Genomic DNA, 22819 nt, shown 5'->3' on the forward strand with positions numbered 1-22819 from the left:
ACATATAAATAATTTTCCTACATTTTTATAGAACATGGGTTAAAATGAACAAAAAATGCATTGATTTAAAATTTTCAATTTTCATTGGAAATCTTTTTACTGTATATTGTTAGCTTTGGTTAGTCATGGATCTAACCATTTGGTCACTAATCCAAAGCAAATAGTAAATTCACTTGGGAAGAATATAATTTACTAGACTTGTATACCAGTACTCTCTCTTTTTCTTTTAAGTGAACTACTCTGGAAGTTTATTTCTTCCTTTTTGGTATTTATATGCTTGAATGACTGTAAGGCTGATCGTTCTGGGGAGGGATTAATTTGCCTTTAGGGGACATTTGGCAGTGTCTGGTTGTCACAACTAGGGGTGTGTGGGGGTCGATACTGGTATCTAGTGGGTCTGTAGATGCTAGGTCTACTATTAAAAATCCTATAATCTATGGAATAGCACCCCCCCAACAAAGAATTTTCTGTCCCCAAATGCCAGTCGTACCAAGGTAAAGGGATCCTGCTGTAGGCCAATTTGAGAATCATCAGTGTTTAGATTGTATTTGAAGCTTTGAAGCTGTGGGGCTGGATAAAGTCACCTAAGTTTATGATTGGCTCTTCAGCTCTGGAGGAGCTTAATTGATTCTACCATTTAGACAGATACAGAGAAATGCTTCTGATTCCTGTCCCCCAACCATTTATTGAGAGACCAAACTCAACCATCCAAGTTACCTAAATATGTTTGTTAGCTAATGTACTATGTGGTTGCAGATAAAACCCAGGAAACCAATACTGTCTTTATAGTCCTGAACTCTTATTGGAGGACTTTCTAGACTTCCGATAAAAAGTATTTATATTCAATATGAAAAGAGTTCTGGAGATTGGTTGCACAACAGTGTAAATGTACTTAACACTACTGAACTGTACACTTAAATATGGTTAAGATGATGAGTTTTATGTTACTTATATGTTACCACAATTAAAAATACATACTTGTATCCAGTTCGTATTTCCTTATGCAGTGTTCCAGTGTATTTCTCTAAGAGTTTTGTTATATTTCTTGTACTGTTTTTCTCTTGGTCAAGAGAGTTTATGATCTCTCAGGTGACTTTTCATTCTTTTCCAAATGCTCCTTAATTTTTAAAATGTATGAATTCACCCTTCTCTTAAAAGATTGGACAATGCTGGATTGATGTGTATAATATTTAGATGGATTTTAGCTTATACAGGTTAATTGAAGTATTTCACTGAATTCTCAATTTAGGGAACTATATGTAGTTGTTGTCTGGATATTGAAAAAGAATTGTTTAGCTTCAGATGCTTTCAATATAAAGTTTACTCAGGATTTCATGTATTGCTTTTCTTTCTTTCTATTAGGCTTTTAAGGATATGCTGTATTCAGCTCAGGACCAAGCACCTTCTGTGGAAGGTAAGATGAATTAACTCTTAAGTTTAATCACAGAAAACCTTTTTAAGGAAAGATATTTTAAACTGCAGAGTATGAAACTAATATGATAACCTGCTCTATTATGTGTCTTTTTTGCTTTTGATAATATATATCATGATTATTTTATATTTTAATCCAAAATTTTCCTTTGTCTAGCTCACATTTACCCTATGATGGATCTTTTACTATGTCCATATGTCTCCTTAGGACTGTGAATCAGAGATACTGGTTTAATCAACGTTTTTCTGTAATGCTTTCTCCCCCAAAGTGTTTTTATATCCATCCATTCTTCAGTGAATCCTTAGTCCATAATTAGTTTGAGCAACACAGCTTTTCCTTTCTATTTACGTCATGCCTTTAGAGTGGGACTAGTAAAACAATGGAGCATGTTTCCTGTGTGTGTGGGGGGGGCATGTTTATGCATATATGTGCACAGTTTACAGTTATAAAACAACAGACTTGAGGGCAGTAGTTATCCCTCCTATTATCTTTATTGATCTTTTCTCTTCTGTTACCTCAACTTCTGCTCACCAGTTTATTTTTTATGGGGTTAAACTGGGATAGGTTTGGAAAGATACAAGTTAAAGTTGTCGGAGTTCTTATGTCAGTAAATAATTAGTAGCCAATTCCACAGTTATTCTTGAGGGGAATTGTTCCTTCTGAGGCTTGGTATTATTTTAAAATTTCTCATCAGATTTTTTTAGGAAAGATGAATGTGAAAAAGTATATGCCAAGAATATGCTAGGTTTTTGTGTACAGAGTAATATCTTTATGAGACACTGAACTAGTATTCTATGAAGTCATTTTAGTGACAAGTTATTTTAGAGGCTTATTTTTATGACATAACAACAAATGCTGAAGTTTAATAAAAATATAGATCTAATAATTAAAAATCTCATTCTTTAATTATATAGAAATTTACACCTTTCATCTGAAACCATTCTGAGTTAAAAATGCGTGTCCTCTCAACATCTCAAAATCTTTTCCCTTACCATTTTAAACTGGTATTGCAAGTTAGGTATTATAAGTTTTATAATATAAAGCTGTATTTTGGACTACACTTAATTCTCTAATGTTTAACTCAAGACACTTAAGCATCTTAACACATTTAGTTCTTTATAGCGTTATATATATTATGTGCCCTACAGAATACCTTCTTTAACTATTTTAAGAATATAAGAAAAATGAAATTCCATGAAAGTTGAACTGATTCCCTACCCTGTGTAACTTGCTTTAATATTGGTTCTTTGTATTTTATTCTCAAAGTAGGGCTACTTATCTTCAATTTTTAAAAAGTTTTATTATTTTGTTTGTAACAAAGATACTCTGAGATATGTTGAGAAGTGATGATGACATTTATTCATCCCCTCCATGCTGGAGCACGTTCCTAGTAATTTTTTTCATTTTTGTTCAGCTGTTACTAGACAAAAACTGAATTATGTGAAAATATTCTCAAAATGATAAATATTTATGGTTAGGAGCCTTTTCTTACATTTGCCATGAGAAGGCATTAACTTCTTTGGACCCTGTTATAGAGGGAGTACTATATGCTAATTATGCAGGAAAATGTGCTGCTTTCACTCAAATTTCAAGGGAAATATTCTGCACTCATTCTTTCTTTTTGCTTTCATGTAAATATACTGTAAAACCATGTAGTCTTTATCTGTTTTTTGAGATAGCCTGGTCAACTTGCTCTGTTGCTGAGGCTGGAGTGCAGTGCCATGATCATAACTCACTGCAGCCTCAAACTCCTGGGCTAAAGTGATCCTCTCGCCTCAGCCCCCCCCAAGTAGCCGGGACTACAGCACATACTGCTTGGCTAATTTTTAAAAATTTTTTGTAGGGATGAGGTCTTGCTATTTTGCTTAGGCTGTTATCCAACTCCTGGGCTCAAGTGATCCTCCTACCTTGTCTCCTAAAGTGCTGCGATTATAGGCACGAGCCACTGCACTGGCCATTTTTGCTTTTTTAAACAAATTTTTCTGTTTTGAAACACTGGAGAATTGAAGTTATTGGAAGGTGATTTAAGGAAACATTCTGTATAGTATTGAGGTTAGAAAAAGTTATTAAAGGGACTGTAATTGTTCTCTCGCTTGTATTGTGATATTATATTAATTTAGTATCTCTTGTATGGTATTAAATTTAAATGATAAATCATTTCCATATCTTATCCTTACTATTCAGTTTTAATTTTAGGCTTTTGTTTAGCATTTATTTATAAAATAATGCAGCACAGGCAGAATTATCAAAAAAGCCTAAGATAGGACTTTATATTTTTAACCTTTTTAAAGGAAAAAAATATTTGATAGGTCTGGATTATTTTTGAATATTATCTTTCTACTTCATTTTCCTTTCTTTCCCCTGCGCCTTAAATTTTAGTAGACTTAAAACCTTTGGTGCCAGAGAGCAAATTCTTTTTATCCCAAAACTCTAGTGTACCATAAATTAGTGGTTCCCAGATCTATTCAACAACTCAGCTCAACTGGGGGGAGGGTACTGATACTCGGTCCCCGTCTCATTCTCAGACAATTGAAATAGGATCTGGGGGGTGGAGCATAGGCATTAGTATTGATGCCTGATATTGATATTGATTGGCATTAATTTTTTTTTTTTTTACGTTCTCCCTAGGTGATTCTAATATATAGCCAAAGTTGAGAACCCCTGCCATAAATCTTTTTTTTTTGTTTTGACACAGGGTCTTGCTCTGTCCCCTGGGTGCGGTGGTGTAACCATAGCTTGCTGCAGCCTCGAATGCCTGGGCTGAGGCAATCCTCCCACCTCAGCTTCCCAAGTAGCTGGGACTATAGGCGTGCACCACCATGCCTGGATAATTTTTTCTAGTTTTTGTAGAGACAGGGTGTCACTCTAGCTCAGGCTGGTCTTGAACTCCTGTCCTCAAGCAATCCTCCAGCCTCGGCCTCCCAAAGTGCTAGGATTATAGGTCTGAGCCACTGTGCCCAGCCTCCTGCCATAAATCTTAAATAATTTTAGGTCATATTGTTAATATTAACCTTTTTTTGGATAGTAATTAGCCAGTAGATTTATAGGCTTCTTATGTTCATTGATAGTTTGATTATTTTATTAGTTTAAGGGAGTATTTTTTCTTGTTTATATTTAGAGGGACATTTTAAAAATGTTTATTGAATTGAATCTAAGTAATAGCTATATCAAGTTATTTGACTATGTTAAGTAGTTATAACTTATTAGAGTTAAAAAACATTTTTGCTGATTTGTTACTTAAGATGTGTTGTATTATAATCAGTAGCTTCCTCATATTTTACATTCTACTTTTTGTTAAGGTGGAATTGATTTATAATTATAGTAAAAAAAAGGTGACTTGAAATGGACATTTCAAGTAAAATGTTTTGTTTGATAAAAATAGATTAGATAAAAGGCACAGTATATGAAAGTTTTTGTTGATAAGAAGTTGAACACAGACACTATTTTTATGCTAGTGAATTATTATTTTCTTCTAATTTAGTAGGACATTTAAGGGTGATGCCTTTACTCTTCATTGGTTAAGTAGGCTTTTTCCCAAATAAAAGTAAATTAACCAAACAAAACAGTTTTAATATATTGAGATATTTTATTTATTTGCTTTTTATTAAACAAATAAATAACCATGTTCAAATTCATGGTTTTTTTGTTTCATTCATCCTCTGAGAGTGACTTTCATAAATCAGTTATACATTGCACAGAAGTTTCTATTTTTATTTAAAATAAATATCTTATGATTGTAACTAGGAAGTGCTCATAGTCTGAAATAATATAGATAAAAATGCTTAAAGACTTATTCTCAAGCATTCTTAATCAATTTATATCTAATCTCTTGATATATTTCATTACCTACTCTTCTATGTAATCTTTGTTATTGTGTAACCATTTACATTTGAAAATATTATATCCCTGAAAAGGTGTCTTAAAATTATGTGTTAAAGATTATATAATGTAGCTGGGTGCAGTGGCTCACATCTGTAATCCTATCACTTTGGGAGGCTGAGGTGGGAGGATTGCTTGAGGCCTGGAGTTTGAGACCAGCCTGGGCGACATAGACAAAGTCTCTACAAAAAAAAAAAAAGAAATAGTTGAGCATGGTGGTGCATGCCTATAGTACCAGCTACTCAGGAGGCTGAGCTAGGAGAATCGCTTGAGCCCAGGAGTTTGAGGTTGCAGTCAGTGGTGATCATGCCTCTGTACTCTAGCCTGGGTGACAACGCAAGACCCTGTCTCAAAAGGAAAAAAAAAAGATTATACAATACATAGATTTTTAAAAATAATAGCATAAATACTCTAAAAATTTACTGTTTATTTTGTTATCCATTTCTGCAGAAAGACTTGTAGATACAGAATACATCACAGATTAGGGGAGTAAATTGACTAGAATTGTGTTTTTTTAAAATATGGAGAGGTAAACGTGCACTTGGAGTTCTTAGAGTCAAACTTTCTTGGATTTTTTTTTTTTCATTGTATAATATAATTTATATTTAGCTCAGACATTATCAAATATTAAAGAAATTTATTTTATTTTATTTTATTTTATTTCAGCTTATTATGGGAGTACAAAAGTTCAGGTTATATATATTGCCCATGTCCCCCCATCCCCCCGAGTCTGAGCTTCAAGCGTGTCCATTCCCCAGACAGTGCACATCGCACTCATCATGTAGGTATACACCTATTCCCTCCCCCCACCCCCATCCCCCCGAGTCAGAACTTCAAGCGTGTCCATTCCCCAGACAGTGCGCCTCGCACTCATGTAGGTATACACCCATCCCCTCCCCCCCACCCCCCACCTCTGTCCGATACCCTTTCGTGAATTAATGTTCTGGTTTTGAGGAATTTTTGAAAAATGATGCCAAAAACCTTTTAACTATATTGTGTTTTTACAATTCTGGTGTCAGGATATTTCCTCTTGGTATATATGACAAATTAAATTAAGCTACAAACTAGAGGTTTCTCATCAGTTAATCAATCACACTTTAATATTCAAGGTTGTTCTGAGGCAAGATAATTTTTTATAGATAGAAAACAGAACTATTGCAATACCCATTTGACATTAGAAGTGTCAAATTTTTAGTGATAAAGAACAGTAGAAAACATAAATTGATTTTTTACCTTTTCTCATGCTTCTTTTTAAAATGTAGTATCTTTAAAAGCATTAGTGTTTTCCACTGTTTATTTGTGATGGAAAATATGAGAATCTGACAGACAAACTAAGTCACAAACTAAGAAATCATTGACATTTCTAATTGAAGGAGACATTAGAAGATCATTTTGTTTAACCTACATTTTAGATTTGTGCGATCTGAGACCAAGTTAAGTTTGCATGGCTCAATAATGACAATCAGGATTACTAATGTTCTATGTGTCAACAAAAGAGAATTCTAGAGATTAATATCATAAAAAGGCTTTTAAAAATATTGACTTTGCATTTTTCTCCAAATGGCATCTTTGAAAAAAATTTTTAATTGGACATTTCCTTGAGTCCCTATATTTTTAAAAGATTTAAGAATTTTTAAAAGCATTACTTTGAATGATACTAGACTATTTAACTTGCTGGAAAAAAGGTAATTGTATCTTTCAATACATTTCTCTCTACTAATTTTTTATTACTCCATCTACCTCCCAGAATTATTGGGGAAGGTTTATAGAAATAAATATCGTATATTAGATAACAATAGTTAAAGAGCTTAGAATAAGGGAAAAATGAAGATTGAATAGTGAGATAAAGCTAGGGTAAACTTAATACACAAAACAGATACCATAAGGATCCTGGAACAGAAAAGGAACATCAGGTAAAAACTGAGGAAATCTGGATAAATTGTGAACTTTAGCTAATAATAATGTATGATTATTGGGGCCAGGAGTGGTGGCTCATGCCTGTAATCCCAGCACTTGGGAGGCCGAGGTGGGAGAATTGCTGGAAGCCGGGAGTTTGAGACCAGCCTGGGCAATACAGTGAGTTCCCTTCTCTGTAAGAGAATTTAAAAAATTAGCCAGGTGTGGTGGCACATGCCTGTAGTCTCTGTTACTTGGGAGGTTCAAGCAGGAGGATTGCTTGAGTCCTGGAATTTGAGGTTGCAGTAAGCTATGATCATGCCACTGTTCTCCAGTCTGCATGATGGAGTGAGATCCTGTCTCTAAAAAAGTAAAAATAAAAAAATTAAAATAATGTATGATTATTCATTCATTAATCATGACAAATGTACCATCCTCATGTAAGATGTTAATGATACAGACGAAACTGGGTAGAGGGAAAATGGGAACTCTCTGTACTATCTTTGTAACTTTTCTCTAAATATAAAACTATTCCAAAGTAAAAAGTTTATTTAAATAAAATTGGTACCATAAGGTTTTGTACTATTGCCAGAATGTGGATTCAACTGAGTTTTCTAGAGTTCAGAGGATAAAGAACATGACTTCAAAATTCACATAAGGTGAATTTACACTGGGTCCTCAGAGAAGCTCAGTTTTTACTGAACATGAGAGTTGAAAGAAATTCTTCCTTTGGACCCTCATGAAGAGTATTTTGTTTGTATTGTGAATAGTATCTCCAACAACAATTTTACAAAAAGCATGACAGTAAGTTTTATAAGGCTGCTTCTTACAATCCAAGAATATAATGTAAAAACATATTAGTACTATGGCCTGTAGGCCCTTAAGTAATCTGGTCCTATGTCCATGATCTCACCCTTCTACATTTCCCCACCTGTTTGCCAGGCTCGGTCACATTGCCTTTCTTTCTTTACCTAAATCAGGCCAAGCTTGTTCTTGCTTTAGGGCTTTGCTCTTTCTCTCTTAAAGAGAATTATTAGATCATTCCATGGTTGTGTCATTCAGCCTTCTGAATACCCAATTTAATGTAGCCACTCAGTCACTTTATATCACCCTAGTTTATTTCTTTGCATAGCATTTGTCACTTTGTGATATCTTGTGGATTTTTAAATTGGTTTATTAATTCTCTTTCTCCTCTCTCTCTCTGGAGCAGAGACCAGTGATTTTGTCCTTTATTACTGTTTTATATCTGGTATCTAAAATAGGTATGCATCTTACATATTTACTGAGCACATCAATAAGTAGGAATAAAAATGAAGCCTTTTCCTCAATCTTCCTTCAAGCCAAATTGCTATTTATGAAAAAAATGAATAAATTAACCTAGCGTGCTTCTTTATGTGTTTTTTTTTTTTAATTTTTAAATTCTCCTGATCTATCACCTCTAGATGTAGAATTTTACCTGCTGGTTAGATGGCTAAACATATTATTAGTTATTGTTTTACAATGTCGACATTATAATTTCATAAGGTATAGTCTGAGGTGACATATATATATATATATATATATATATATATATATAGCATTTTTCAAAATGAGTAGAGAAGCAAATGCTATGAGATCCTATTTTTAAAGGTTTTGTGTTTTTGTGGCAGTGTGTTGTTTTGATGCCAAGCCATGCTGAGAAACCATATTTTATAAACTATTGACAGACTATAACATTTTTGTAAGACACTAATTAAGCCATTTCTTTCTGTGTTTTTACATGTTTGGTATGCCTCCTGTTAAGGATATGTGAAATAGGCATAGGTTTGAAAGATCATATGTGAGTTGGGGGATTTTTTTTCATGTATATTTATGCAGTGGAATGTATTTTTTAGGCTATTTGAATTAAGAGGGAAAGAGCTACTGCTTGACAGTTTTCCTTTTACATTTTGCATTTCTTGTTATAATGCATTCCTTTTGATGGGAACTATACATAGCTAATGTTAGCTTAATGCAGCTTTGACTCAGCTTAATACAGCTATCTGATTTTCTGAAATTGAATAAATAGACAGAGTTAGGGACATAAGTAACCGACTACCACACTAGTCTCTGCTTTTCTGCCATTTCTTCTTTAGTCTCCCCATCCACTCTCCAGTCTTGTGAACAGGTTTTGTTAGAACATTTTGGCTTAGGTTCTTTCTGCTTATTCTACTTGGTTAGCAGATGTGTTACAGTCTCCCTAAGCTCCTTAGAATTCAGCTCTTAGTGGCATTGAGGATGAAAGTGTGCAAGTAAATTATTCATTCTTACTATACGCTTCAATAGACAGGGTCCACTTCAAGCATCTTCTTCCACCTCACCTCTATACCCAGATCTTTGTTGTTTTAACAGATGTGAGCTTGCTTTTTAGTTCTGGAGAATGGAAGACTGAATTGCATTTCTAAGTAGTTTTTGCATGTATAGGATTACTGTTTTCTAACATTTCCAAAGGTGACCAATGAAATTTTTTAAAATGTCTTAATTTATATTTAAACATATTTGGTATATTTTAGTCCAGTGTAATTTTATCCCTATTAATGATCAAATGCTTTGTCCAGTTTGGGTGGTTTCATCATTCCTTTTGATAGTATCTAGTATTCTTTTAAACCTTCTTTTCTGATATTACAAAATTTTGGGGCTCATATATATTTCTATCCTGGGTCCTCCTCAGCTATTTTGCTGAGTAGTCTTGGTTTTTTTAGTGATAGCCGTTAAGTCTTACTTTATTTAGAAGTCGCATACTGGACACTTCTTTGGAAGTGTCATTGCTGCTGAGTTATTCATTGTTTCACACATTCTTTTTCACTGTACAGCAATACATGCTTCTGTACCCACACGTGCACATATACATGCTCTTATGAATATAAACACATATTTAAGGATAAAATACTTAATTTTTTAAAGCTTAGATTCTTAGTAAGTACACTTTGGATTTGAAAAAGTGTGTCTGCTCTAGCTAAAAAGGTAAACTGTGATGATTCTTAGGTTTGAATAATACCTTAGGCATGACAACCACAAGTACAGCTCTTTGGGATTAGAGTGGTGGGGATACGGAATCTACTAATATTGATTAAAGTTTAATTTTCTTAGTTGAGGGTTGAGAGGTGAAACATTGTTTATCACCAAGGAAACTGAGTGGCAATTTGTGGTTTCTGATGAGAAATTGACAAGCTATCTGCTTGTTACAAGAGATGCATGCAGTCAATGAGATTGAAAAAGGAAATTGAATTTATATTGGTGTGTTATCACGTACAATTAATTTTGCAAATATATCCAGTGCACATAAATCTTATTTGAGGTTAAAGTGTTTGTGCTCTCAAACAAGACATTGGAAATCTAGTGGATTAAATATATTTAAGAGTTCCTGTTGTTTCACAATTCTAAAATGTGTTCTTATGCTCGTCACAAAGGAATATTTTGGTCATTACAAGAAAATGAAATAGCTAATTTTATGCATGCCTTTTACAAAGAACAGATCAGAATAAGATAATTTCTATTGTAAGGTTTATTATTTTTATGTGTCTATTATTTCTGTATGGATTCTCTAGCATGTTAATAAAACAATGTGTTGGCATCTTTCTAAAAGGCTACAACTAATTTCCACTTAAGAAAAATATGATATGGTTTGCTCTTGACATAGTAAATCAATCAGGCAAATAAATTTATGGCAGAGAGGAATTTTAATGATATAAAAATAACAATATATTTGGCAAATATCCTCAGGAACAGTTTATTTACAATGACCATCAAAGAATCTTCCTAAAAGTAGTAACAGGAGAGTGATTAATGGAGGAAGTGGGGTTTGAATTGGGTCTTGAAGCATAGTTAACATTTAGATAGCTGTAGGAGAAGGTGGTATTAGTTTTTCCTTAAATGTTAGGTAAAATTCACCAGTGGAACTGTGTGGCCCTGTAGTTTACTTCATGAGAAGGCTTTTCTTTTCTTTTCTTTTCTTTTCTTTTCTGTGTGTGTGTTTTGTTTTGTTTTGTTTTTTGTTTTTTACTATAAACTCAATTTCTTGAATAGATATAATAGATGTATTTATTCTTAAGTGAGCTTTGGTAGTTTTTAACTTTTAAGGAATTTGACCATTGTCTATACGTTGTTGGCTTTATTTACAGAAGTTGTTTATAATACTTCCTTATCATCTTTTTAATGTTTCTAGGATCTGTAATTATATCTCCTTTCATTCTGATATTGGTAACTTGTATATTATCTTTTTTCCTAATCAGTATGAATAAAGGTTTATCAATTTTATTAATCTTATCAAAGTGTCACATTTTGGTATCATTGATTTTCTTTATTGTTTGCCTGTTTATATATTATTGATATCTGCTCTTTATTATTTCCTTCCTTCTGTACTCTTTGGGTTTAATTTGTCCTTCCTCTTCTAGTTTTTTAAAGGATAAGCTTTCATCTCTGCTAACAACTCTGTTGCTTTATTTGGCTCTCAGCAACAGCCATTTGCACGTGCAAAGTCCAGATTTCTAGGTTTCATGCCTGACTGTCAAATTGATGAAAGTCAGTTCACCTCTCTAAGATATTTCCCTCTCTGAAATTAGGTCCTTTACCTCTAGTTTTTGCTCTTCAAGCAGCTATTTGGTACCTTGAAACAGATGACTTAGGTGTATACTCTTCAGTTTTGTTTTTTTTTTCCTTTGAGACGGAGACTCGCTTTGTTGCCCAGGCTAGAGTGAGTGCTGTGGCGTCAGCCTAGCTCACAGCAACCTCAAACTCTTCGGCTTAAGCAATCCTACTGTCTCAACCTCCCGAGTAGCTGGGACTACAGGCATGCACCACCATGCCCGGCTAATTTTTTCCATATATATTTTTAGTTGGCCAGATAATTTCTTTCTATTTTTAGTAGAGACGGTATTTCGCTCTTGCTCAGGCTGGTCTCGAACTCCTGACCTCGAGCGATCCACCCGCCTCGGCCTCCCAGAGTGCTAGGATTACAGGCGTAAGCCACCATGCCTGGCCTGCTCTTCAGTTTCTAGTTGTTCACCATGTGGGTGGTAGTTGGCCGCCAGCTATTTTTTGTCTGGAAGAAGACCCCCTTTAATGGATTATTTTAAAATATTCAGTAATTTCCTCATCTTGGTTCATTCACAAAAGCAAGTTACGCCAAACTTACCTAATTTTGTTTTGAAGTTCGTTCTCGTAATTGAATGGGAGAATGCCATGGGCATAAAATTTGGAGAAGACAGTTTTTTAAACCTGTCATGCTATGCTTGTGGAGCATGAAAATATATGCGATGAATGATAATATAGTTAGGGGGATTTGCAGCTGATTGAACAACTTATAACCAAAGAGTATTGACAGATTGGTGGCAGCCAAAGTGTTTTTATCTGATTGTAAACCTCAGAAACGTGGGAATTGTTAAAAATATGCAAATATCTGGGTCCCAGTCTATACCTATTACTTCAGAATTTGGGGAGTGGGTTGGGAAATGTTATTTTCAAAATATGTTTTTAGAGACTGTGATGGCAACTTCTGGCTAAAAATGATGAATTAAATTTAGTGGTGTGCTGGAGCTGTCTCACACAAGCTTGTGTTAGGGTGGAAATTCACTGATTGCTCATGGCGGGTGGAGAAAGAATTCTCACACAGAGATTAGGATAGAAAGAAGTACAGAGTTTATTTTTCTGGGAAAGAAAGAGAAAGATAGAGGCAGAAAGAGAGAGAGAAAGAGGGAATGGCTACGCCACAAAGAGGAAGGAAGGAAGTGTTGGGCAGCTGAGGGAAAGTTGCTTGGAGTTTTAAATAGTAAAAATGGCTTTTCCCCCCTCTGCTTTAGCAAACTGATAACAGAAGCAGTAGCGAAGCTGTTGCAGGTGTTCTTTATTTTATCTTTTCTCCGTGAGCCTGGGTTATCTGAATCCTCAAAATTTGTTTCTGACAGGAACTGAGGCAGAGAGTGGGAGAGGGGAGTTCATACCCCTACTGTCCGCTTAGAGCTCTTTGAGGCTGAGAAAGAATGCTTGGAGAAAACAAGTTGGGCCACAGGTGTTTTAATTAAACAAAGCGTAGCTGTGTTGTGAGTTTTTCTTCAAAGGGACAATTATGTGCTATGCGTTTATTTCCCTTACTTTCTATTTGATAGTTTATTTTCTTCTGTTAGATAGGTTATTAGTAAGACCACCTTTCAGCTTGTGATGATTGTGTGTATCTTTTCTCAACCCTGTGTTCAGTGTTGGTAGCTTGAAATTGGGCATGATGTGAGTATTCACACTACTAAAATTGGCAAATCTCCTTACCACTGTGGATAACATTTACCAGCACACCACTAATTACATTTTTTTTTTTTAAAGAGACAGAGTCTTGCTCTGTCACTCAGGCTAGAGTACAGTGAGTGTGATCATAGCTCACTGCAACCTTGAACTCCTGGGCTAAAGCAATCTTCTGACCTCAGCTTCCTCAGTAGCTGGGACTATAGACATGCGCTATAGGACTATGGCATGCACCAGCATGCCTGGCTAATTAAAAAAATTTTTTTTGTAGAGATGGGGTCTCACTGTGTTGCCCAGGCTGGCCTTGAACTGCTGGCCTGAAGTGATCCTCCTGCCTTGGCCTCCCAAAGTGCTGGGATGACAGGCATGAGCCACCACATTCAGCTTAATTAAACTTAATAACATTGAATAGAAATGAAGTTTAAAAAACTTGTAGGATAGAAGAACTTTAGCATGATTATAGTTAATATAAAAACATCTAGAGATTTAGCTGTTTCTTTGATAGAAACCAACAGTAAGATATAACTTTTTACAAAAGTTAATGCTATGTGTTAAGTTTTATAGAACGAAAAAGTGATAGTACTACCGTGCCAAGCATTAATCAGACTGTCCTTTTCTGGAGTAGTGAGTACGGGTTATAGATGCTATGTTTTTAAAAGGTTATTGAACTTTTCTAAAATGAGCCATCAGTATATAGGGATGGGCTTGAAAATTCTTGTAAAGGTAATGATTGAAGAAAAGTTTCACGTAGAGTACTTAGGGGATACTTCATAGCTCTGGTAATGATCAAGAATTAGAATCATTTTATTTGACCACATAAAACAGAATTTGTATCAGTGGGTATGGAGTAGCAAATTTGCTTGTTAGAACATTCAGATAGTTAAAATTGCCCCCAAATTAAATTGATGGAGATATAGTGAGTTTTGGAATTGAATGTTAGGTAGCTACTATACAGGAATATTGGTGGGAATTTTTGCATTTGGAAGGAAGATGGAATAGATCAGTGATTCATAACTGTGGTTGCAGTTTAGAATCTCCTGGGTAACATTAAAAAAACCTTGATGTACAGACTACATGTACCCAAAATGGACTAAATCAGAGTCTTGGGACTTGGGCATCAGTATGTTTTAAAGCTCCTCAGGTCATTATAATGTACAGCAAAGTTTGAGAATCACTGGATTAAATAAACTGTAATATATTTTCCAACTTTGTTTTACAACATAATTCTGACCATTCAATGGCAAGCTTTATTCTCCTGGAACAGATTTTGAATTATCCGCATTTATAAAATACATAGAAAAGCTGGGATATATAGATACCAAGGAAACACATAGACATAAATTTATTGAATCTGAATAGAGGTTCTAATTCTGGAAACACTAGTTAAAATATTTGTGTGATAATTTCATAGTGATTATCATTAATTGATTTAAAGTCCAATATGTTTAAATGAAAATGCATTTTAAAAATTTATGAATCTATAAAGAAACAAGTTGTAAGTTTATTAGAGTTTTATTTCTTCTGGCTAAAATGTGATGATGATGTTGGCAAAATGTCAGTAATTGTTGAAGCTGAGCATTGGGCATGTTGGAGGTTATATTATTCTCTCTACTTTCTGCTTTATTAGTTTTGAAATTTTAATAAGAAGCTAAAAAAAAAAAAGAAAACCCCAAAAGCTAAATTAATGCTAGTCTTACAGCACATTGAAAGGGAATGTGTAGCTGGTATGTCCTGAAAATAGAATGCATTGGAATTTAATACTTTCCTCTTTTAAAATGGGCTTCTATATAATTTTATGTGGTTATAAGAAAACAAATTATTGGCACATTATATGGATGCTTCAAGCGGAGACCTTTGGAAGCTCACAAAGCTCTATGAAATTCTTTCTATGAGAATTTTAATATCCAAAGTAAGAGAGTGTGGATTATATTTGCTAATAATATGCAGAAAGAGAGTGTCTCTCCTTTGGCCAGAAACCCCCCGGGTGTATAGAGCTCAATGTCATTAATAATGGTTGTGATAATTGATGGTTCTTTTTCATGTACTGGTAGACTGTAGAGATCATGCCTTTGAGTGATGAGTTGATGAATGCAATCTGTGTTCCCCAGGATGGAGGTGATGTGAGGGGAAGCTTCTTTCCCCTAACGCTTCCACCCTCCCTGAGTTCCTGTCTTTCTTCCTGACTCTTTTCCTTACCCCATTCCCTCATATGTGCCCACTGCTTCTCTGTCTCTTTTAGTCTCTCCTTTTCACTTGCCCTTTCTCTGTTCTAATATCTGGATCTATCCTTGCCTGTCTTTCTCTCTCCCTGATGGTCCCTCCTTGTCTCTCTGACTCACTCTTTCCCTCTTTATCGCTCCCTGTCTTCCTAATTCTGTATCACCTTTGTGTGATCCTCTCTCTCCTGTGTCTCCTCCATTTGTCCATCTATTTCAATCCGTCTCCCTCCCTACCCAATCACTGTCTCCCCCTCCTTGACTGTTGGTCAGTCTGTTTCTCCCCATCCTTGCCTTTTATTCTGTCTCTCCATGTCTTCCGTTTCTCTCCCCTATCATTTGTCTCTTCCTATTCATCTTTCTGTCTTTCCCTCTGTTGCTGTCTCTCGCTGACATCTGTCTGTTTCTTCCTGTCTTTGTCTTGTTTGCTTTATTGGTTTTTCTGCTATGTTCTAAGCTCTCTTTCTTGGTCAGTCTTGCTTCCCCATGATCCTTGTCTTGCCTTTCCTTTTGTTCTCCCTTTCTCTCCTTTGCACATATCTGTTACTTGTTCAGTTCCTATCATGTGCCTTTCACTCATTCTTTCACAGAACAGAGTCATTGCTAATAGCTTCTATACCTGAGGTGTCAAACTGTACAGAGACCCTGGGTTGTGCCACAGGATTACCAATGAGATATTTTACATTTTTGAGGGAAATAGAGCTTTACTTGTCATCTGTTGAAAACTGCTCAAACTACCAGGTCAAGGTAGTTAACAATTTTGACATTAGATCTCACTACATTCCTTTTAATGTTATCATGTATTTGTGAAGATGGATTTTTAGTGGTTTCCGAGATAAAATGTGAATACTGTGTGAAAACCAGTGGAATCAGGAAATGACGGTGGTGGTATCCAATGTGATTTCAAAGTTTGAGAAGTTATACAGTGCCTACAGGACATATGAGGGCTGTCTGGAAAGTATCCAGCCATGTAATACGTTCTCATTGTATTAACAGTGGCTAGATACTTTCCTGACAGCCCTTGTAAATATTTATTAAGCTATCTGGACCTAACTACCTAATAAATGGAAGTATTAGTTATTGCTTTTGGCCTGGGGTTACCATGAAGAAATTATGGGAACAAACTGTTGTGATTTGGAGATACAGTTCTGAAACTGTATTTCCAAAATGAATACAAACTGAGGTATACTGTGTGAGCCATGGTTACAGTGAGGGACTGAATAAAAGCACAAATTCCTTGTGTGTGGGACACATCAAATAGAGTTGAGAATAATTCCTAAATATAATCCCTAAATGTATCATCTTAAGAATTTTCTATTCACTTGGAATAGAACTTTGGTAATTTTATGACTTTAATTACTTTTGGTTCTTAGAGTATATCTTTTTTTGAGGGTGTGTGTGTGATTTATTACCCTCTATGCCCAAATGCTTATAGCTGTTTACCCCAATACATGCGCTTGTATAGAAACCATCAGCAGTAGGTCTCCTTGAGTCAGCTGTAATCAAGACCAAAATTTAGGGAGCAAGTGCCTGTGTGAATATGGAATAATTATGTCTTACCAGGCTCCTCTCCTCTTGAGTATATAATAGTATTAGATTATCTTTCTTCAGGTGACTCTACCAACTTATATTCTTTCCTTTTATGGCTGCCAGCCTAAGCATATTTCTGTTGTATTTATAGCAGCACCTTTAGTTTTATTTCTGCAGTCTTTCTCTCAGGATAAGAGGTTTCTACTGGACTTCTCCTGCCCTATCAAGCTTTGTTAATTTTTGTAAATTCGTATCAGCAGCCATTTGTTTGGCTGTGAGATTATGCTCTATGAATCATAATTAACCTTGAACTGTTTACCAGTTATGTAATTCATGATTTCATGATGGCAGATCTTTAACATTTGCATTTTTCTAGACGCTGATAAATATTACATTTTTTAACACTGGGGAATCACAAAATGCATTCTTGAATTATTAAATCTAATATAAATTATTGCTTTTTAACCGCTTCCCCAATAGAACTTTAGAACCCTTATCACCCTCCCTTCTATAGTGCCCAGTTTAGAATTATTGGTATTGATCAGCACTATCCAATAGAAATATAATGTGAACCACATAAGCCATTTAAAATACCGTATATGTAGACATTTTAAAAAGTAAAAAGAAACAGGTGAAATTAAGTTTAATAATATATTACATGTAACTCATATCTGAAGTATGATAATTTTAACACATAACAAAAATTATTAATGAGATATTTTACATTTTTTATATTGTCTTCAAAATCTGGTGTGTTTTTTATACTTAGACCACATCTCAGTTTGAACTACCTGCCACGTTTCAAGTATTTAGTAGTCAGTGTAGCTAGTGGCTACTGTATTGGACAGCACATGTCTAGAGGTTTTAAAGATTTTTAAATCGTATCTTTCATATTTCTGAAATAAGCTTTTTTTTCAATATGTCAAGTAAAAATAACTTTCTTGGTCTTGATTAAATATTTTCATTTTTACTCTGAGTTTGATATATTTTCTTATGGTTATTTATATCTTAATGTGTTTAACTCATAGTAAGATTTCTAAAAAGCTTGCACTTTTTTTTACTGTTTTCTACAAGATAATGTTCTCAGAATTTTGTTTTTTAATTGAATATTCAGGAAGCAGATCTTCATGAAATATTAGGTGCAAAACTATTGATATAGTAAATGTGATTTTTGACAAAAGTTTTGTTTTGGCTTGTTCTAAATTATAAGTTAATTATAAAATTGCAGAATTCCCTTGTTCATTCATAAAATACAGTCAATATTTTGTTAGATTTTATAGATACAGACAGGATAAAAAGCACCAGATAGAGATATGCACACAGCAAGACACTTTTAGTTGAGATTGGGGATAAGGGATGTCAAGGAAGGGTTTAGTAGCAATAGATTAGAAGAAGGGCTAAACTGGAAATAAAGAAGACCGTTCAGAATCTGTGTTAATGTCGAAAGAAGTAAAAAGGACCTAAATTAAGGTAGAGGTCGTAGAGATGAAGAGCAGTAGATTTAAGAACTATTAGAGGAACTAGGAAAGACAGACTTTTATTTGGGAGAATAAGTAAGGGGAAGGAGTCAAGGATAACTTTCAGGTTTCTAGTTAGGCAGTTGATATCCCATTTAGGCAATTGAATGAGGGAAACGAGAAAGTTGTTTTTGAATGGAGGTGGAAGATGATAATAATGTTAATAATAGCTGATGTTTTGAGTACTTTATGTCAGGTATTGTGTTAAATGCCTTGCATATATTATTTCATTTAATTTTCATAACAATCCTTGAGGATAATTATAATTTGTATTTTACTGATAAGATAAACAAAGATAGAGTATCTTCTTCAGGGTCAGAGATTTAATAAGAAAGAGGTAGAGCCAGGATTTCTGGACTAGACCCAGCTAGTTTTCATTCCAGAGCCTTTGCTTCTAACCATTACACTATCAAGTTGCTGAATTCAGATTTGGACAGGTTGAGTTTAAGTGCATGTGAGATAGCCAGTGGCAGATGTGTTCAGTATGATGTATCAGTCCGGAGCCCAGTAAGTGACTGGCTAGAGAAATAGATTTTGTAGTCATCATTACACAGGCGGTAGACTTTAGTAGAAAGAACCTACCATGAAGATTCGTATCTTGGAAACCAAGATGGGGGTGGGTAGGGTAGTGTGAAGACCTATGAGTGGTCAGAATTGTGAAAAGCAGCAAAAGGGGTCTCAGATAGTAAGTACTGAAAAGGGTTCATTGTCTCAGCAACAAGATGTCATTATGTTACCCAGAAAGTGATATTTACATATTCATAATTAGTAGGGTTCCTTATCTGTAATGACTGTGCCAGTATGGAATCAGAAATACAAATTAGTTCCCTTGACTACTCATAGGAATTGACCTTTAATATATTTTTATTGTGGCTCCATCAAATAATGCCTTTTGAAGTGCAGAAACACACTTCATTTTACAAGTGCATATTGTCAGACAGAATGTGTATTTAATAGTTCAAGTCTATTTGAAAACTGACTAACGAAATAATGTCTTTAAATGGTTTTAAACAGATTTGAATATTATATTGTGATTCTTTCTAGACATTTAACTTGTTTAGACTTAAAAAATTGATTTCCAATTAACACCAGATTTTATAAGAAAGAAAATATTAGCTAAACAATTAATTCCATGGAATGACATGTATTCCAAACAAAAACAGGCAACATCTGTTAATTCAATTGGGAGGACAAGATTAAGCTTGATTCTTTAAGTTTTTAATTAAGTATTCAGAATTTTTATTTCATGCATGTTTTAAGTACATTTAGTGAATAATACTGTGTCACAACAGAACTTGAAGTATTTGATTTGTGTATAATCATTAAATTATTTTATTGATCTAATGGTGAAAGCTGATCAATCTGACATTCTCTTCAACTTTCCGTTAACTCTTCCCTTCATCTACAATTTAATGATAATTAATGCTCTTAATAACTCTGAAGTCCTATAGTTTATAAAATAGACTTCTGAATAAGATTACTATCTTAGAATAAGTTATGTGCAGAATTGTTTCATTATATGGTCCATTATAGTCTAATTATTTGAAAATTTGTAATCCACATTATAATAAAAATATTTCAAAGGATGTTGAAGATCTTCTAACTTCAGTTCCCATCTGAAGAGATTTGCATGAATCTCTTTTACATTATTACTGACATGGATGGTTGCACAGTCTTCTTTTCACATCTCCAGAGTTCATTACCCCTCAAGCCATATAGCAGCCAGTCATGAGAATCTGTTATGTACCAGACGCTGAGGATATGATAGTGAACAAAGTACACACTTGCCCTATCTTCATTGTATAACCTTGTACTGATTTTAAATATGTAATTAGAAGTATGTAAGCACTGTGAAGAAGAAAGAGTGCTGTAGAAGAATGTGACAAAAGTTTAACATGATCCAGGAGGGTCAGAGAATGTTGTCTTAAGATGTTAGTGTTTTAGCTGATACTTGGAGGATGACTTAGCTAGGCAAAGGTTGGGAAAGTTTTTCAAGCTGATGAAACAGCATGTACGAAGATCTAGAGTTGAGAGCATGGCACATTAAGATACCTGAAGTAATTACAATAAAAGAGCGTTCTTGTTTTTGTGGAAACCTAGCATGGTTTTTATATATTGAGGAATAAAGGAAACTTTTAAAGGTTTGCAGCTTTGGAAGATCAGCATTAGCAAACCTTCATATATGCACATTAGAGTTTGAAAAGCATTGCACTAAGTCATTGTAAGATAATATAAGCCCAGAGAATTTAGTTGACTTGCTCAGGGTTCCATAGCTTGTTAGAAGAAAGGCTGGATTAGAATACAGGTGTCCTCACACGAATCTAGGGCTTGCTTCCTTAATGCTACAAAAAAATGGAATACCAAAATTCCATCTGTATGTCAGACATTGTGCTAAATGCTTTACGTACATTATTTCATTTAATAATGCATTAAGTGTCTATAAGAATGAGACATCAACAAAATAGGGACAAGATGTAAAGAACATAAAAGAACACTTGTGAGACATCTGTTGCCTCCTGTCAATAACTGGGCTGGGGGTAGGGTGGAGAGTGGAGACCAAAAGGAGAAAATGAGACAGACATGTTCTGTGGTGAGCAGGTATATGCAGACCTACCCACAAAGTACCCAAAGGCTGAGGGTACTGAGAAGCTGAAGAAAGAGGCTGACAAATCCAATTTCTCAGAAAGAAACATTTAACGCTGACTTAGGAACAGAAGCTGTGTCTTGGGGAACCCTGTGACAATGGATCCCTGCCCACACCTTCCAGAAGGTATTCTTTATAGAGCAAGCTTTTAGGGTAAAACATGTGCAGCTGGCCACATCTTCAGACTTTCTTGCCAAGACTTGTAGCCACTAGAGAGGTTAGATAAGCATCTTTATGAGGGCTTATCTATGTTACAGACATTGTTCAAAGAACCTTACTGTAGAACAGCTTGGTATGTGGGGGTCAAACACTGGTCATCATGGTGATTTCTCTTAAAGATGGCTTCACTTTTGCTATGCAACAGGCCATTTTCCTACATTGTGCAAGTAAGGACATTAAGCAGTAAACATTGGAGTTCTCACTAAAACACCTACAGGGTGGTAAGGCTAGGAAAAAAATTCAAATTATGTATACCTAATGTAGCATTTTCTAGAACAAATGATTTGACTTAAACTGTTTTTCCCATGCTGTTTCATTTCCCTCTTTGCTGGGAAATGGCCTCTTGAAATAGTAATCATATAAATTGATATTGCAGTTTGATTGCTTGACTTTTTAAATTTTATTTTTTAAGTTACCATACAATAAAATTAACTTTTTATTTGGTGTACAGTTCTGTGAACTTAAACACATGTATAAATCTATGTAATCACCACCACAATCAAGATGCAGAACAGTTTCATCATCCCAAAACATTCCCTGAGTCATCCCTTTGTAGTCACACACTCCTACTCATAACCCTTATCAGCCACTGATGTGTTTCTCGTCACTTAGTTTTGTCTTTTTGAAAGTCTTATAAAGTAATACAGTATATAATGTTTTGATATTATACTTGTTCTTTTCATACAGCATAATTCCTCTGAGATGGACACATGTTGTTGCTTCTGTCAGTAATTCATTTTTATTGCTGAATAGTATTCCATAGCAGTGAATATACCACAGTTTGTTTATCCATTCACCTGTAATGGATATACCACAATTTGTTTATCCATTAGAACATTTGGGTTGTTTCCAGTTTTTGGTGATTATGAAAAAAGCTGCTTTAAATATTTGTGTGTAAGTTTTTGTGTGTATTTAAGTATTTCTCTTGATAAGAATGGGATTACTGAGTTATATTTGGTAAGTATGTGTTTAACTTTATGAGAAACTACCAAACTGTTTTCCAGAGTGGCTGTACCAGTTTACATTCCTGCCTACAACATACGGGTTCTAGTTGCTCTGCATTCTCACCAACATTTGATATTGTTAGTATTTTTTCTTTTAGCTATTCTGATGTGTATAAGTAGTATCTCATGGTAAGCTTAATTTTTGAAGCATCTTTATTCACATAACATCTAATTCACATAACATAAAAGTTACTCATTTAAAATGTACAGTTCAGTGGTTTTTAGTATATTCA

At 34.6% G+C, this 22819-nt stretch overlaps 1 protein-coding gene across 1 annotated transcript in view; it reads left to right on the forward strand.

Moving 5' to 3' along the window:
- Positions 1-22819, forward strand: part of XPR1 (xenotropic and polytropic retrovirus receptor 1) — a 144166-nt gene that overhangs the window by 19039 nt on the left and 102308 nt on the right. The window contains exon 2 of the mRNA XM_045536346.1: positions 1363-1414. Coding sequence (XP_045392302.1) covers positions 1363-1414 — 52 coding nt within the window. The remainder of the gene's footprint in view (positions 1-1362; positions 1415-22819) is intronic.

The sequence above is a fragment of the Lemur catta genome, chromosome 23 (genome assembly GCF_020740605.2).
Source record: "Lemur catta isolate mLemCat1 chromosome 23, mLemCat1.pri, whole genome shotgun sequence".
NCBI lineage: Eukaryota > Metazoa > Chordata > Mammalia > Primates > Lemuridae > Lemur > Lemur catta.